At 40.3% G+C, this 19,092-nt stretch overlaps 1 protein-coding gene across 3 annotated transcripts in view; it reads left to right on the top strand.

The window, feature by feature from the left end:
- The window catches only part of FERMT2 (fermitin family member 2), a 99,762-nt gene that overhangs the window by 43,415 nt on the left and 37,255 nt on the right, over positions 1-19,092 (top strand). For all 3 annotated transcript variants that reach the window (XM_011961810.1, XM_011961811.1, XM_011961809.1), the window contains one exon: positions 16,506-16,640. In XM_011961810.1, coding sequence (XP_011817200.1) covers positions 16,506-16,640 — 135 coding nt within the window. The remainder of the gene's footprint in view (positions 1-16,505; positions 16,641-19,092) is intronic.

Below are 19,092 nucleotides of genomic sequence, written 5' to 3'. Positions count from 1 at the left end.
GCTTCCTAGAGCTCCAGGCATACATGGATTGAGTAGCCCTCATCTGAAATTTGAAATGCTCCAAAATTCGAAACTTTATGACTGCCAGTGTGACATTCAAAGGAAATGCTCATTGGAGCATTTTAGTCAGGTTAGGAGTGCTCAACCTATAGCTGCAATTCAGGAGGCGGAGTATCTACCTCTCTTCCACACCTGTGTCCTAACAGCAAAGCAAAACATCCCGGAAGCCCCCCTCACATCCTGCTGGCCCACCTTAGGTCATATGACTGCCCTTAGCTGCAAGGGAGACTGGGAAAACATGAATATCACTTAACTTTTCCAGTTTCCTTATACTAGCCGCAAGCAAGAGGGCTGAGAAATGGCAGGTCAGTTAGCCTGTCAGCAGACCTGCCAAATGCCCTTTTTAGTATCTAGTCAGTCAAACTGAGCAATAGAGCCAGGAGTTTAAAGAAATAAAAAATGAAATTTTTATTAAGGAGAGGACCCAAGGTATGTCTTATAAGCTGTGTCCTTTAATTTTATTTATCGTTTTGATCAGTTTTGTTAAGGTATAATTTAAGGTAAAATAATCGTAATGGCAAAATTCAGTGCATTTTGACTAATGGACCACCAGCAAGATAAAGGATAGTCCCCTCATGGCCCTCTGCTGGCAGTCCTCTTTACCCTTCTGACCTCTGCCAACCACTTATCTGCCTTCTACCACTATAGTCTTGCCTTTTCTAAAATGTCATATAAATGGAATCCTACAGTATTTGGTCTTTTCTGTATGGCATTTTCTACTTAGCATAATGCTTCTGACCTTCATCCATATTATTGTGTGTTATCAACGCCATTTTATTACTGAGTACTTTGTTGTATGGATATACCATAATTTGTTTATCCATTCACCAGTGGAAGGCTGGGGCTTTTAATTTTTTAAAAAGCATCTGTGACCATTCACTTACAGGTCTTTGTGAACCTAGGTATTTACTCAAGAGCAGTAAAAGCTATGAGTAGGTTTCTGGGTCATATGATAAGTGGATGTTTCACCTTGTAATAAAATAGTCAAATTCTTTTCCAAAGTGACTGTACTATTTTGCATTCTGCCTGTCAGTACTTGAGAGTTTCAGTTGCTCTGTGTCCTTGAAACATTTTTCAGTTTGGGGTATTCTAGCAGGTGTCAGAGCCTATCTCCTTGTGGCTTTAATTCACATTACCCTAGTGACTAATGTTGGTGAGCATCTATTCTTGTGCTTAATTGCCACCCATATAATGGTGAGGTGTCTGTTTGAATCCTTCGCCTCCCTGTCTTTTAAATTAGGCTGTCATGTAATTGTGTTGTAAGCATTCTTTGCATATCCCAGATATGGAAATTTTATTGGATATGTTTTGCAAATATTTTCTCACAATCTGTGGCTTACCATTTCATTAACAGTGTTTTCTAAGAGCAAAAGTTTTCATTTTGGTGAAGACCAATTTGTGATCTCTGTTGTCCCATTTCTTTTCTGTTTCCTTCCTTTCTAGTAGATTAAGGGGTTTTTGGTGGGGTTGTTTTTTGGGGGCGGGAGGTGTTTTGATTACATTGATCTCCACTTGTAAATTACTAGCTATTACGACCTTCATTTTGCCATTTTAGTGGTTGCTCTAGGGTTTACAGTATATGACTTTAACTTATTCACAGTCTACCTTCAAATAATATACTACTTCACACATAGTATAATAACCTTATAGCAGTTTAGTTTCATTTCTTCCTTCCTGTCCTTTTTGTGTCATGTATTTTACTCCTATATATGCTAAACCCTACAGTGTTGTTTTCCCCCAAAGCAGTAAAGTATTTAAAAATGAGCAAAATGGTCTTTCATATCACCTATTTCCCATTTTTCAGTGCTCTTTGTAAGTATCCTTTCCATGTGGTCTCCTTTTTCTTCTACCTGAAGAACTTCATATGCCTCTCTTTTTATAGTGCAAGTCTACTGGTAATGAAATTTTGACCTTTTGTTTATAAAAGTTTTGATTTGATCCAGGCACAGTGGCTTATGCCTACACGTAGTCCCAGCACTTTGGGAAGCCAAAGATCACTTGAGCCCAGGAGTTCGAGACCAGCCTGGGCAACATAGCGAAACCCCATCTCCAAAAAATACCAAAACATTAGCTGGGCATATTGGCATGCACGTGTAGTTCCAGCTGCTCGGGAGGTTAAGCGGGAAGGATCGCTTGAGCCTGGAAGGCAAATGTTGTAGTGAGTTGAGATTGTGTCACTGCACCCCAAATTGGGCAACCGAGTGAGACTCTGTCTCAAAAAAAAAAAAAAAGTTTTGATTTTCCCTTCATTTTTGAAAGATACTGCAGCTGGGAGAAGAATTCTAAATTTCCCCCCACCCCCCAGTAATTGATGTCCCTCAGTTGTCTTCTAGTTTGTATAATTTCAGAGAACTCTATTATTGTTCCTCTGTGTTTTATGCCTGCCCTGGAAGATTTTATCTTTACCCTGGTTATCAGCAATTTGATTATGATGTGTCCTGAAATCATGTTTTTAAGGTTTATTCATATCTTCGAGTTTATTGATCTTTCTGCTGCTAATCTGCTGTTAATCCCATCCAGTGCCTTTTTCATTTGAGATGTATTTTTCCTCACTAGAAGTTTGATTTTGGCTTCATTTTTATATAGATTTTTCATTTTTCTCTTTATTATGTTTGTTTTCTTCTAGTTTCTTAAACATGGAATATCTTTATATAGCTATTTCAGTATTTTTTATCTATCATCTGAGTTATTTGTGCTTCCCCGCCCCCACTTTTTACTCCTGGCTGTGTGTTGTTATGCGTCATAGTGGCTGGATTTTTTTGTATTGAGTAGTCTTGACTTTTTTTTCTGGTCACCAAATTACTTGGAATTAGTTGGATTCTTTTGCTTTGAAGCTTTATTAGGGTAGACCAGAGGCAACATTAGCCTTAGGACTAATTTAGCCTCTTTACTGAGGTCATAGTCTTCCGAGGGTTCTTCTCAGTACTCTGAGTTAGAGGTCTTTCTGCTCTCCTTGATGGGAACATTAACTCTTTTAGCCGTTGATTCTTTCTGCAGTCTCTGGTAGCTTCCTCTTAACAAATGCACAAATAGGATTCAGCTAGACTCCAGGAAACACCTCTGCAGACCTCCGGAGCACTCTACATGGAGCTCCCTTCTCTCCTGTCCCCTGCCCCACACATTCTAGCCACCTTGTCATACCTGAATGCCATTCCAGATCTCTCAACTCTGCAAGACCAGGCCCCATGCGCCCCTCCCCTGTCCATAGGCAGTAAATTGGTGCACTCAGTTCATCCTTTTAGTCTTTCCTTTGTGCATCTTGTTGCCTAATGTCTGAAAGTGTTTTTTCTTTTCCTTTATTTCTTATTGTTTAAATAAAACAGGAGAGTAAATCAAGTTCCTGTTACCCCAGCTTACTTGAAATCCTCCATTCTTCGTTCTTCCTAGATATTCTTCTAGCCTTGCATCTTTCTTAGAAAGCCATCATATGCTCATTGAAGCATTACATATAATAACAAAACCATTTCTTTAACCAGAATTTTAAACTGAACACACTCAAGGCTGAACTCATGGTATTCCTTTCCAAATCTCTGTGCTCCCTCCTCTCTTTTGTCCGCCTTCCCCCCAGCAATCACCATAGTAGTAAAAGGCTCCTCCATCCCAGGTACACATACCAGACACATGGGAGTCATCCTTAGCATTGCCCTCTTCCTCACCTACACATCTCATTATCACCTCCAAATGTTTGTTTTGCCTCAAGGGTATGTTTTCCATCTTCCCACATCTCTCCATCTCCACCCTCCACTCCTCCGGTATTCTAGCCACCACCTCTTCCTGCTCCGGGAGCCTCCTAAGCAGTCTCCTTTATCCATTCTTGTTCTTTCCAGTGCATTCTTTATTTAGTAAGCCGAAAGATTTTTTTTTAATTATTTGTTAATCAAAGCAATAAATGCAGAATTAAAATAAAAAAGGCTTGTACCATGAAACTACTTTACTGCCTGATTTCTCCCCAGTGCCTGGTTGCATTCCCTACCGCTTTCTACTATTTTACTGTTTCTGGCTTTCATTTTCGTAATTCTAAATATGTGCTTATACTGTTACTTCTTATCAATTTTAGATATCTGTTGATGTTTTTCCACTCAATCCTTTTTTTTTTTTTTTTGAGCTTAAGTCTCGCTGTGTCCCCCAGGCTGGAGTGCAGTAGCGCAATCTTGGCTCACTGAAACTTCCACCTCCCTGATTCAAGCAATTCTCCTGCCTCAACCTCCTGAGTAGCTGGGATTACAAGTGCACTCCACTACACCCAGCTAATTTTGTATTTTTAGTAGAGATGAGGTTTCACCATGTTGGTCAGGCTGGTCTTGAACACCTGATCTCAAGTGATCCACCTGCCCTGGCCTCCCAAAGTGCTGGGGATTGCAGGCATGAGCCACCTCACCTGGCCTCAACCCTTTCTTCTTTATTATAACTGTTACAATTTTTGGCTGAATCACTGTCATTGTCGACATTAACAAAGCAGACATTTTTACTTTCTGAGCCAAAATGTGTATTTTTTACCTTTCCTATCTCGTATGCCTTTTTTTTTCCCCCCTCCTTTTAGAGATGGGGTCTCACCATATTTCCCAGGCTGGTTTCTTTTCTTTCTTTCTTTCTTTTTTTTTAAGAAAGAGTCCTGCTCTGTCACCTAGGCTGGAGTGCAGTGGTGCAGTCTCGGCTCACTGCAACCTCCACCTCCCAGGTTCAAGAGATTCTTATGCCTCAGCCTGCCGAGTAGCTGGGATTACAGGCACATGCCACCACGCCTGGCTAATTTTTGTTTTTTTGTTTGTTTTTTCTGAGACAGAGTCTATCTGTCACCCAGGCTGGAGTGCAATGGCATGATCTTGGCTCCCTGCAACCTCCACCTCCCAGGTTCAAGCATTTCTCCTGTCTCAGCCTCTTTAGTAGCTGGGATTATAGGTGCATGCCACCATGCCCAGCTAATGTTTTTATTTTTAGTGGATGTGGGGTTTCACCACGTTGGCCAGGCTGGTCTTGAACTCCTGACCTTAGGTGATCCGCCCACCTTGGCCTCCCAAAGTGCTGAGATTACAGGCATGAGCCACTGCGCCCAGCTTAGTTTTTGTATTTTTAGTAGAGATGGGGTTTCACTATGTTGGCCAGGCTGGTCGCAAACTCCTGACTGCAGGTGATCCACCCACCTCAGCCTCCCAAAGTGCTGGGATTTCAGGCGCCAGGCTGGTTTCTAACTCCTGGGGTCTCAAGCAGTTTTCCCATCTTTGCTTCCCAAAGTGTCGTATGTCTTTTTATCATTTGCTGCTTTTGCAACATGTATCTGTTGCTGATTTGTTTACTTTCTGTTATTCTCCTTAATTTTCAACATGATCAAATACATTTTCAGATTATAGTCAATCTCCCCACTTTTCTTTTTTTCTTCCTAGACATCCTCTTGCACTCTGGGGTGGATATTTTCTTGGCCGAGGTGGAAAGTCACAGCCCTAGGACTTACCTTCAGCATTATCTTCTCTTCTCTCTTGTATTTTATCTTTGAGTTTTCCTCAGTGTTCATTTGCTGTCTTATGTTGGTGGAATATATTCTCCATCAGGACAGTAAGAAAAAGGTGAATGGGATGTAAATTTTTGAGAGACTGTGTTTGTCTTTATTCTGCCCTTTAATAGAGTTGTTGGATCAAAAATTATTTTTCCCTCAGAATTTGGAAGTCATTGTTAAATTATCTTTTGGCTTCCAGTGTTGCTATTAATAGTCCTGATAGTTTTCTTTTTTTTTTCCTTTTCTTTTCTTTTTTTTTTTTTCTTAAGAGACAGGGTCTTGCTCTGTTGCCCAGGCTGGACTGCAGTGGCACAATCACAGCTCACTCTAATCTCTAACTCCTGGGCTCAAGCAATCTTCCTGCTTCAGCTTCTCAAGTAACTGGGACTACAGGCGTGTACTACTATGCCTGCCTAATCTTTTAATTTTTTGTAAAGATGGGGTACCACTATGTTGCCTAGACTTGTCTTGAGCTCCTGACCTCAAGCAGCCCTCCCACCTTCATCTCCCAAAGTGCTGAGATTACAGGCATGACCACCATGCCTGGCCTCCTAATAATGTTCTTGAGTTTGTTTGTTTGTTTTATGTTTTTTTTTTTTTTCCCCAAATCAACAGGTCTTTTATTGCATCATTTAAATATCACAAGTAGGTCTTAGGAGTTATCTGGCATCTTCTTTCTGTAGCTGGATAACTCTTAGATCTTATTCATCAGCCTGCTGAACAGTTCCTTTTTCAGAGACATAGATACCATCCAAAAATTTCCTGATATCCTTGTTTTTAACTGTTGTGACTTGCTGAATCAAAGCTACTGAATTTGAAAGAAGCTCAATGTCATTTCCTTCAAGGATTAATTCGTCTTTCTGGGCTTGAGATACTGAACAAACAACACCTGGTCTCATTCAAACCCTGCGGATGTATTTTTCGCCCAAGAAATTTCGGATTTCAACAAGAGACCCATTCTCCTGGATAACGACGTTGATGGGGAAGTGAGCATACACAGACCTCATCTTGTAACAGAAACCCAGTGTAACCACCCTTGATCATGTTCTGTACATGACTACAAATAGTCTGAACGGTAGCCAGTTCCTTTCTGTTACCTCACCATTTGTCAACCCGAAGCCTCTTTTTTTTCTTTCCAAGAAGACTGAGTTCTACATTGATGTGATTGAAGTCCCTCCGCAGGGTTCCTCTGGGGCCCTTCACGATAACTGTGCGTCCCTTCAGAGTAATGTCAACATTTTCTGGAATGTCAACAGTCTGATTGCTGAGAATGGTCTTCATTCTTGCAGTAGATGCAGCAAAAAAAGCTTGAGTTTTATTTTTAATCTTTTTTGTAGACTGCCTTTTCTCACTGGAAACTTTTGGGATCTGTTCTTTTCCCTGCCATTTTGAAATTTTGTAACAACGTGCCCTACCTGGTTAGGGTTTTATTTTCATTCATTGTGCTGGAGACTTCTGACCAGGGGATATTGCTTGTATTTATGGGGAGTTGTTTCATAATATTATTTCCTTGATAATTTCCTCCTCTTCGTTTTCTTTCTTCTCTCTGTTACTGTTAGTCAGACATTGTTCTTGGATGGATCCACTTGCTTGACCTTTTTTTTTTTTTTGGTGGCTATCACATTTTAATTTTCAGTGTTTTGGGTTTTTTGTTTTTTTGGTTTTTTTTTGAGACAGAGTCTTACTCTGCCACCCAGGCTAGAGTACAGTGGTGTGACCTCAGCTCACTGCAACCTCCATCTCCCGGGTTCAAGTGATTCTCCTGCCTCAGCCTCCCAAGTAGCTGGGATTACAGGCACTCACAGCCATGCCTGGCTAATTTTTGTATTTTTAATAGAGACAGGGTTTCACCATGTTGCCTAGGCTGGTCTCGAACTCCTGACTTTGGGTAATCCACCCACCTCGGCCTCCCAAAGTGCTGGGATTACAAGCATGAGCCACTGCGCCTGGCCAGTTTTCAGTGTTTTATATTTCTATCTGGATGTTTGTTACACAGGTATTCTTAAATATATTTAAGATTTGTGGACTTTATATAAGCTATACTTCAACAGAATAGTGAAAATAAATGGAAAGGACCCTTCCCCCTCCATTGTTAATATCTAAAGTCTCTTTCTTAATCTCTTTTTTTTTTTGAGACAGAGTTTTGCTGTTGTTGCCCAGGCTGGAGTGCAGTGGTGCGATCTGGGCTCACTGCAACCTCCACCTCCTGGGTTCAAGCAATTCTCCTGCCTCAGCCTCCCGAGTAACTGGGACTACAGGCACACTCCACCACGCTCAGCTAATTTTTTTGTATTTTTAATAGAGACAGGGTTTCACCAAGTTGGCCAGGCTGGTCTTGAACTCCTGACCTCAGGTGATCCACCCACCTCGGCCTCCCAAAGTGCTGGGATTACAGGCGTGAACACCACCTCTCATTGTTTTTTATATTCTCCTGTTTATCTCTTCTAGATGTCATTGTCTTTTTCTCAGCCTCTTCATTAAGCATGTTGTATTTTGTTCTCTGTAGTCTGTATCGTGTCTGTTTCTCATAAGTTATTTTTCTTTTTGTTTGGTCTCTTGTCTTTCCTGTTAGAAGGTTTGTTAGTGTTGCATTGCTGCCATAACAAGTTACCATAAGTTTAGCAGCCTGAAACAGCACGAATTTATCTCACAGTCGCTGTAGGTTAAAGGTGTATACACAGTGGCTCACCTGTGTCCTCTGTAGAGTCTTTAGTGGCTGAAGTTAAGGTGTCAGCGGGGCTGCGTTCCTTCCTGGAGGCTCTGAGAATGAATTTTGCGTGATAGACTTTGGTTCTGTGTGATTGTAAGACTAAGGTTCCCTCTGGCTTGTCTGCCAGGGGTCATTCTCAACTCCTAAAGGCTCTCCACATTGCTTATGGCCCCCTTCCTCTATCTTCAAAGCCAGTAACAGCAAGTCAAGGTCTTCTCTCGGAATTTATCTGACCATTCCTGTCTCATCTCTCTTCTGCCTGCCTCTGCTGTTCCTGAGGCCTCATGTGATTACATTGGGTTCACCCAGATAACCCAGGATAATCTCCCTAAAATGAGTTAATAAGTAATCTTAATTCATTTGCAAAAACTCCTCACAGCAGTACCTAGATTGGTGCTTGTGTAACCATGGGTAGGAATCTTAAATCTTTAGTATTCTGCCCACCACAGAAGCCTTTCTCAAGTATCTAGTAATCATTGGCTGTCTGGCTGGGGCACATTTTTTTTAGACAGAGTCTCGCTCTGTCACCCAGGCTGGAGTGCAGTGGCGCAATCTCGGCTCACTGCAAGCTCTACCTCCCGGGTTCATGCCATTCTCCTGCCTCAGCCTCCCGAGTAGCTGGGACTACAGGCGCCCGGCACCACGCCCAGCTAAAATTTTTTTTTTTTTTTTTTTTGTATTTTTAGTAGAGACGGGGTTTCACCATGTTAGCCAGTATTGTCTCCATCTCCTGACCTCATGATCTGCCCACCTCAGCCTCCCAGAGTGCTGGGATTACAGGCGTGAGCCACCGCGCCCGCCTGGGGCATTATCAGTGCCTAATAGGAAGCTCTATATTGTATGGATTTTAGCTCATTATCCCTCTGTAAGGTATTTAGACATATTGAGCAAGCTTTTTCAAACATCAGTATCTAAAAGATCTTTTCCCTAGGACTCTTCAGGTTCTGCTTGTAAAGGATCCTAAAGGGTGTGTGTCTGTGGAGTAGGTTACCTGAGTTTAATTCAGTAATGAAACAGGAAAGGGATGTTGGGGCAGACTAAATTTTTTCAGGTAGTCTGTCTGTTTTCTGTGCCTCAGTTTGATGATTAGAACAGTGAATCAGGGTGTTTCCCATTGGTACCTCCTTCTACAAACACCTTGGTTTTATATTTATCCAGTTTACAAAGTTACTGTTCCATCTGACTTCTGCCTCCCAAAACTTTTCTGAGATTTATTATCCAATATTTTCTTCCATTTTGGGGGCCCTTATAGGTTTATGTTTTCTTTATTGTTTACATGATTTTAAAAAGGAGTGAAAATAAATGCACATATTCAATATACTTTTTTAACCAGAAAGCTTTATCTTCCCTGAGAACCCTTCTTTATCTCAGTTTCTCAATTCCTCACCCTCATGCTTTTTTGTATGTATAGTAATTATATAGCCTGTACAGATTAGACTAGATTTGTCTTCTGTTTGATAACATGCTAATTATAATGAACATTAAATGTCATTGCTGTGGCTGGGTGTAGTGGCTCAGGCCTGCATTCCCAGTATTTTGGGAGGCTGAGGCCGGAGGATTGCCTGAGCCCAGGAAGTCGAGGCTGCAGTGAGCTGTGATCACACTAACACTACTTCATTCCAGCCTGGGTGACAGTGAGCCCCTGTCAATTCATTTCTGTATATTCTGTTATAGAGGTTCTAGAGCACTGCTTTGCATAGTGCCTCATAAATGCTAGCTTATCCTGATTGAAATGTAAAATTGAGCATAAATTAGTATAGTATTTTGGTATGGCCATTTTAAAGTTTTCATGTCTCACAGTCCTCTGGGTATGTTTTATTTTGATATAAATTTTTTAAAATTATTTATTCTCTCCTCCAGCCCCACTCTCACGCATTTAGAAATCTTATACAGATTTCTAAATCTAGTTATTACTTCTTGATACAAGGCATACAGTAAATCAGTGAGTCCTAAATTCTCATGTCAATGAAATAATCAGTATCTTAATGTGGAGAGTTAGGTTTATTTCGTTATTGTTGTAATGAAATGAAAATCACTTATTCACACTTCATATGCAGCCAATGGCTACCCAGTTCCAATATGGAACTACCTACCATTAGAAAAATAAGAAGTCATTCTTTCTACCCTTCATTCTCTCCCTTCCCTAAGCTAGTAATTATCAAGAAGCTCAAGGCTGGGTGCAGTGGCTTACACCTGTAACCCCAGCACTTTGGGAGGCCGAGGCCGGCTGATCATTAGGTCAGGAGATCGAGACCATCCTGGCTAATACTGTGAAACCCCATCTCTACTAAAAATACAAAAACATAGCCGGGTGTGGTGGCAGGCGCCCGCAATCCCAGCTACTCAGGAGGCTGAGGCAGGGGAATTGCTTGAACCCAGGAGGCGGAGGTTGCAGTGAGCTGAGATTGCGCCACTGCACTCCAGCCTGGGCGACACAGCAAGACTCCGTCTCAAAAAAAAAAGAAAAAAAGCTGGAATCAGAATTGCTTACAGAACTTCTGTAAAACAAGCTGCTGGAGCCCTGAGCTAATGCAAAAATCTGGGGATATGGCCCCGGCATGTATTTTTAATATTATTATTATTGATTTTACAAGCAATTCTCATGGGCCCATCTAGTTAAGAACTGCTTTATCTACTTAAGACTGATGAAAAAGCTACTTAATAATCTTTTACTAATGTAAATATGCATATTAATATACATTTAATACTACCTGGTTTGTGAGCCAGACAGAAAATGACCTAGGAACAAAAATACATTTGAATCATGGAGTACGGTGACTCTCAAACCTCGGGGATATGCCGGAAACATTTGGGAGAACTTTTCGAAATGTAATGTTTGCTTTACTGTCTCCCACTCAGTAGTGCCTGTGGTGACTTTGATAGAAGCATATCATATCTCAGGCATGAGATTTGTTATATAAGGATTTGTTATTTATCCTTCAATACTTTTTAGATACTTCATCACATACTAGTACTTCATTTACTTTGGAGAAATGAGTGGGTGGAGAGAGAGGTTACCCCACCACCACCCTCCCCCCACTGAATGTTGAAGCAGTGTAGACAACTGCTTATTCAGAGGCTTGGAATTTTCTAATGCCTTTATTTTATCCCAGTGTGGCCCCATTGGCATTTAAAGCTGAGGAATCATTGTGAATTAAAAGTAGAATTCATAAACCATTAGATCTCTTCACGTGTTAAATCTTATTCCTTTAAAAATTAAAGAGCAGTTATAGTCACCTACTCTGTGGTCACATATTCATTCAGGATAGTTCTTCTGTTAATTCCATTTTCAGGTTTCAGAAAACCCATCAGAAAATAGCCTGTAAAATACAGAACAAAATAAAAACCTAGTTATGTCCCAGAGTGTTCCTTTCTTTCTTTTTTTCCTTTCTTTCTTTTCTTTCTTTTCTTTCTGTCTGTCTTTCTATTTTTTGAGACAGAGTTTCACTCTCGTTGCCCAGGGTAGAATGCAATGGCATGATCTCAACTCACTGCAACCTCCACCTCTTGGGTTCAAGTGATTCCCCTGCCTCAGCCTCCCTAGTAGCTGGGATTACAGACATGCGCTACCATACCCAGCTAATTTTGTATTTTTAGTAGATACGGGGTTTCACCGTGTTGACCAGGCTGGTTTCAAATTCCTGACCTTAGGTGCTCTACCCGTCTCGGCCTCCCAAAATGCTGGGTTTACAGGCGTGAGCTGTTGTGCCTGACCGAGTGTTTCTAATAGTAACATTGAAATAACCAACAGAAAACCAGACTAAAACCCATATACTTATTAAAATAATTTATTTGGGCTTGTTATTTAAACATGGACAAAAAAAAGTCCAAGGTGGTTTGCAGTAATTGCTACCATGTTAATTTTTACATGCAAATTAACTTTGATTTGAAGAAATCTTACAGAAAAATGAGAAAATATATATAAATTATTAAAAACACATGAAAAGATGTACGTTACTACTAATCAACTACATAAAACAAGAATATATATCCATCTTGTTCCATCTTTGCCTTAAAATTATATTATAACCTTTAATCCAGTAATTCTCCTCCAGTGAATTCTGAAATAAAATATGGACAAAGATGGACATAGATGTTTGTAGAATTATTAAATAGTGTTTACAATGGGCTCAATATTAGAAGAATGATTAAATTGTGATTTATTTACATAGAATATTACGCAGTTGTTAAAATGATCATTTACTAGTCATATTTCATCTTTTATAAGCACATTTTATTTTTTGCCCTGTCTTATGGTACTGAAAGAATACATTCTAAATGATTCAGTTATTTATATTTTGGAGCGGGGGGTAACTTCCAGATTTCTACCATGGTGTGTGTGTGTGTTTTATTGTTTTGGAGATGGTCTTGCTCTGTCATCGAGGCTGGAGAGCAGTGGCCCAGTCACGGCTCACTGCAGCCTGGACTCCCAGGCTCAGGCAGTCTTCCCACCTCAGCCTCCTGAGTAGCTGGGACTCTAGGTGTGCACCACTATGCCTGGTTAATTTAAAAAAAAAAACTTTTTTTTTTTTGTAGAGAAAAGTTCTTCCTATGTTGCCCAGGCTGGTCTTGAACTCCTGAGCAGTTCTCCCACTTTGGCCTCCCAAAGTGCTGGGATTACAGGCGTGAGCCACCTTGCCCAGCCTCTCTTGTTAGCTGTTTTATAATTAGAGGAAAAACATTAAGACGCAAATACTTACAAAGCATTTGTTATGTATCATTTAATTTATACAACTACCTCCTGAGGCACTATTCTCATTTGAGTTGAGGAAACTCAGACACTGACAGGCTGAGTAGCTTGCCCAGAGTCATACAGCTAATAAATAGTGGAACTAGGATTTGAATCTAGGTAGTTTGGCTGTGTGCTTCCACCTTAAATTGTGCCTCATCAGCTCTGTGGCAGCATGGTAGGATCCTGCTTTCAGGTCCCCTACAAACAAAAAGCTTTCTGAATTTATAATACTGGGTTGAATCTAGTGGATGTCATGGGCTCCTAAAGCTGTAAACTGCCACATGTAAAATTTTGATCCAGTAATTAGCAGTCTACAGCTTTACAAGTTTTATAGTGATATGAGTTGTGTTGTCTGTTCTCTTCATACTCTGGCATATAGTGTAGTGCTGCAGACATTGTAATACTCAGTCATGGGCTGCATAGCAACATTTTGGCCAACGATGAACCACATATCCAATGATAGCTCCTTAAGATTATAATGGAGTTAAAAATTTTCTGTCTCCTTGTGATGATGTAGTTTTTGTAACATCGTAGTGCAATTACTTTATTTTTTGAATAAATTTTAAAAATAAATGCAGCGACTGGGCGCGGTACCTCACGCCTGTAATTCCAGCACTTTGGGAGGCCGAGGCGGGTGGATCACGAGGTCAGGAGATCAAGACCATCCTGACTAATAACAGTGAAACCCCACCTCTACTAAAAATACAAAAAATTAGCCGGGCGTGGTGGCGGGTGCCTGTAGTCCCAGCTACTGGGGAGGCTGAGGCAGGAGAATGGCGTGAACCCAGGAGGCGGAGCTTGCAGTGAGCCCAGATGGCACTACTGCACTCCAGCCTGGGCGACAGGGCGAGACTCGATCTCAAAAAAAAAAAAAAAATGCAGTGGCTCACACCTATAGTAGATTCCATTACTTTGGGAGGCCAGGGAGTTTGGAGACCAAACTCATGGAGCCTTGGCATCATGACAAGACCCCATCTCTACAAAAAATAAAATGAAATTGCCTAAGGACACATTTATCAGAACACATCCCCATCCTTAAGTGACGCATGACTGTAGACCTATTGCTTCTCCTTTCTGTGGCTTTTCTTTTTTACTGTTAATTTTTGGGTTCTTCATTGTTTCACACTGTTTTTTAATTAACTTTATTGTGGTATAATAGATACAATAAACTGTATCCGTTTAAAGTGTAAAATTTGAGTTGTGACAGATATTTATACCTCTGAAACCACCACAATCAACGTTCAGAATATTTCTGTCACCTGTCAAACTTCAGCTCCCAGCAAATTGATCTGCTTTCTGTCACTACGGATTTGTTGGCATTTTCTGGAATTTTATGAATGGAATCACATATACTCTTTTCTAATATGTCTTCCACTTAATATAATAAATTTGAGAGTCATTCATTTTATTGCATGTGTCAATAGTTTGTTTCTTTTTACTGATTGATGAGTTGTGTTCCATTGTCTAAGTAGTATACCATTGGTTTGCAAATATCACATTTTTGTTTATCCATCTGGGTTATATTCAGTTTTGGCTTTTACGAATCAAAGTTATTACAAATGTGCTTTTCATCTTCTTGGGTAAATAACTAGAGGTAGAATGTCTTGAGTTGTGTGGTACATGTATGTTTATACAGAATTGCTGAGCTGTTTTCAAAAAATTGTCTCATTTAATAGTCCCACCAGCTGCTTACGAGAGTTCAAGTTCCTCTTCACATCCTCACTGACACTGGGTAGTATGTCTTTTTAATGCTGGCCTCTCTGATATGTGGATACCACTATCTCACTGTGGTTTTAATTTGTATTTCCCCGATGGTTGATAATGTCAAGTATCTTTTCATGTGCTGCTTGGTCATATTTCTTTGATGAAGTGATTGTCCAGATCCTTAGTTCATTTGTCTTCTTGAGTTGTTTGGGCTCTCTATATATTCAGAATACAAGTCTTTTGTCAGATATGTGTGCTGCAAATATGTTGTCCCATTATATGCTTGTCTTTTTGTTTTCTCAGCAGTGTCTTTTAAAGAGTAGGTAGGTTGGGTTTTTTTGTTTTTAAATAAAGGGCAATTTTTTTGTGGTTCCTTTTTTTGTGTGTGTCCTATCTAAGAAATCTTTTTCGTCTTATGCTTCTAGTTTCATTATTTTGGCTGTTGTGTTTAGATCAGTGGTCATTTAGAATTAATTTTCACATATTGTTATAATTTTCACATATTGTTAAATATTTCACATATATTTAAAAATATATATATGAATCATTGTTCAGCACTTTGTTGAAAAGGTTTTTCCTTCGCCTTGGATTGCCTTGGTATCTTTGTCAAAAATTTCTGATCACCCATATGTAGGCCTGTTTGGGGGGCCCACTTCTGTTACATTCATCTGTACATCTTTTCATAAAGCCAGTAAGTGCAATGTCTTGATTGACACAGCTTTATGATGTCTTAAAATCAGTTAGTGCAAGTCGTCCAATTTTGTTCTTTTTAAGAATGTCTTTGACTATTCTAGGATTGTTCTCATTTTCATATAAATTTTACAATCTGTCAATTTCTACAGAAAAGCAAATTGGAATTTTGACTGGCATCTCATTAAATCTTTAGCTTAATTTGAGGAGAACTGACTTCTTAACAAAATTGAGTCTTGCAATTTGTGAGCATGGTGTGCAGTATATAATATTATATGTGTGTGTGTTGTGTTGGGTCATTTTTAATTTCTTTTGTTATTTTCATTTAACCATTTTGCTTGTTATCAGACTCCTCAAATGAAAATAGATGAGCAACTTGCAACCATTTGATACAGGGCAGAATATCTGAATCAATTAAAATTTGGGATTTGGGGCCGGGCACATTGGCTCACGCCTATAATCCCAGCACTTGAGAGGCTGAGGCAGGCGGATCACCTGAGGTCAGGAGTTCGAGACCAGCCCAATCAACATGGAGATTCCCCATCTCTACTAAAAATACAAAATTAGCCAGGCATGGTGGCACATTCCTGTAATCCCAGCTACTCGGGAGGCTGAGGCAAGAGAATCGCTTGAACCTGGGAGGCGGAGGTTGCCGTGAGCCGAGATCACTCCATTGCACTCCAGCCTGTGCAATGAGAGTGAAACTCATCTCAAAAAAAAAAAATTGGGATTTGGTAATGATTTAAAAGTATCATGACATTACTTCATTTATCATGTGTACGTTACAAGTGAAGGACATATAATATAAATCTCAATTTTTCTTCCAGTTTTAGATAAAAAATAAGTATATAAATAAGGGCTTCTAATATTTTCTTTCTGTACCCTAGTAGATTGTTATCTCCACTTTGAGGTCATTACATTTATTATATAGTTAGAAATTAAGAATGTTTGGGTAGTTTACGTGTCATAATCAGTGTTTTGCATGACATCAATGTCTGCCACAACTCAGACATACAGAGAAGGCAGTTACAAATTCTTATCTTGAAACAGTAGATTTGCTAAGTGTAAAGTGTTTAAATTTTCCTTTGTTCTAGTAAAACAATCTATTTTTTTAACAGATATCAGACACCCCGAAGAACTTTCTCTCTTAAAGAAACCCAGAGATCCAACAAAGAAAAAAAAGAAGAAGCTAGATGACCAGTCTGAAGATGAGGCACTTGAATTAGAGGGTCCTCTTATCACTCCTGGGTCAGGTAAGACTTTTACCAAGCGATGGGCTCAAAGTAAGAACTGTGGACTGTGTACCTTTGTCTTTCTGGTGGTAGGTAAATGGATCATGTAGGTCAGGAAGAGTGGTCAAATTAAAAAAACAAAAACTTCAATTAGCCAGGCATGGTGGCACGTGCCTGTAGTCCCAGCTACTTGGGAGGCTGAGGCAGAAGAACCGCTTGAACCTGGGAGTCAGAGTTGCAGTGAGCGAAGATCACGCCACTGCACTCCAGCCTGGGCAACAGAGCAAGACTCCGTCTCAAAAAAAACAAAAACTCTCCTTCAGCATTTTTCTCTGTCCTGAAATCGCTATCCAGTGTCGGTTTCTCTCGTGCAAATCGTCATGTCCGGTGTTAATAGTTGAATCAATAAAGAGCAAGCCCACTTCTCTTGTTCAGAGAGTCAAAAAGGAATAGTATCAGAATTGGACTCAGGCAGAAATTGGAAACTTTTTAGTATTTAGATCATGAAAACCACCACTATTTAATTAATGCATTATTCCTTAAATCCTTACTGAAAGTCGGGCGTGGTGGTTCACGCCTGTAATCCCAGCACTTTGGGAAGCCGAGGCAGGCGGAGCACGAGGTCAGAGAGCGAGACCATCCTGGCTAACACAGTGAAACCCCGTCTCTGCTAAAAATACCAAAAAAAAATTAGCCGGATGTGGTAGCATGCACCTGTAGTCCCATCTACTCGAGAGGCTGATGCAGGAGAATCACCTAAACCCGAGAGGTGGGGGTTGCAGTGAGCTGAGATCATGCCACCGCACTCCAGCCTGAGCAGGAAGAGCAAAACTCCCATCTCAGGAAAAAAAAAAAAAAACAGCAGGCCGGGCCCTGTGGCTCACACCTGTAATCCCAGCACTTTGGGAGGCCAGGGCAGGCAGATCACCTGAGGTCAGGTATTTGAGACCAGCCTGGCCAATGTGGTGAAGCCCCATCTCGACTAAAAATACAGAAATTAGCCAGGCGTGGTGGTGGACACCTGTAATCTCAGCTACTTAGGAGGCTGAGGCAGGAGAATTGCTTGAACCCAGGAGGCAGAGGTTAAAGTGAGCCAACCTGGGTGACAACTCCGTCTCGCGAAAAAACGAAGAAAAACCACACACACACACACAACAGCCTTCTCTCTGCTTTGCATATTCTGGTTTCCTGGCCTTCCTACCTTTTTTCCTTAAAGGTTTTGCTCCTTTGAGGAGCTTTCTTAGATTCCCTTTCATTACTTTTCCAATCTGAATTAGGAATCCTTCTGTCATAAGTCAGCAGACTTTTCTGGGTCTGGTATTGTTATACTGTGTTCTTCCCTGCTAATGTGAGCTCACTGCATGAAGGGGCTGTCTCACCTTTTTGTCACCAGAATCTAACTCAGCATATGGCATTCAGCAGGCATGCAGGTAATATCTGTTGGGAAGCTAGGTGGCTAATTAATTAGGTTATATTGTTCTTTAATTGTGGGCATATACCTGGACTGAACATTGCAGTTTCCCGGGTTTCCATCAGCCACAATTTATAAATCCATTACTTAGGATGGGTCCCTTTAGCAAATATCTAAATTAATCTTACTAATTTAGTTCATTCTGGTTTTTTAAATTCTGAGATGATGATGATGATACTAGTAATGAAAGCAACACTTACAGAGCACTTACTGTGCAGTGCCCACTTTACCCATGGAAACCTATCTAATTTTCACTACAGCTCTTTGCAGTAGATTCTGTTAATACCCACATTTTGAGGATAAGGATAAGAAATTATGGCACAGTAAAAAGTCTTCTAAGGTCACAAGTCTTGTAACTTTTCTGTATTTATGTACTGATTGCATTTTGAAAGACACAAAGAAAGAAGACAATCCTTAATCTTAAGTAGTTTATAGGTTAGTGGAAAAACAGTTACTATACTTAAGGAGGTAATGTATAAATGTTAAATGACTTTTATAGAAGATAATGTTTTTGAAATTCAGAAAACAGTTCCAAACAAAGTTTGTGAATTCAGCGTTTAAGTTCCAGTGGTCAGGTTTTTGATGGGAAAAGGCAGTCCAAGCAGAAAGAATGATCCTAACAAAGAACATCCTTGCAGAAACACCAGATGTGAATAAATGAGTTGAGCCAGTTTATCGGGGAGAGACCTCCGAGCTCCTTCAGGATAACATTGGAACATATTTAACAGCAGGTGATGGAATTCAGGCTAGGGCATTGTAGAACCATTGGTTTCTGAATATTTTACAAAATTATCAAATCATTATTGTAGAAAGAGTATCAAATTTACTTCCAGGCAGTAATTTGTACAGGAGGGAATGTGGGAATGGATTGCTGATACTGGTGGAAGCCTGTGGGTTGAGGAAGAGGTAAAAGAGAATAAAAGGGGCCGGTCGCGGTGGCTCATGCCTGTAATCCCAGCACTTTTGGAAGGCTGAGGTGGGTGGATCACCTGAGTTCAGGAG

Source organism: Colobus angolensis, unplaced genomic scaffold (assembly GCF_000951035.1).
Source record: "Colobus angolensis palliatus isolate OR3802 unplaced genomic scaffold, Cang.pa_1.0 Scaffold57, whole genome shotgun sequence".
NCBI classification, from domain to species: domain Eukaryota; kingdom Metazoa; phylum Chordata; class Mammalia; order Primates; family Cercopithecidae; genus Colobus; species Colobus angolensis.
This window is presented reverse-complemented; position numbering and strand designations above follow the sequence as displayed.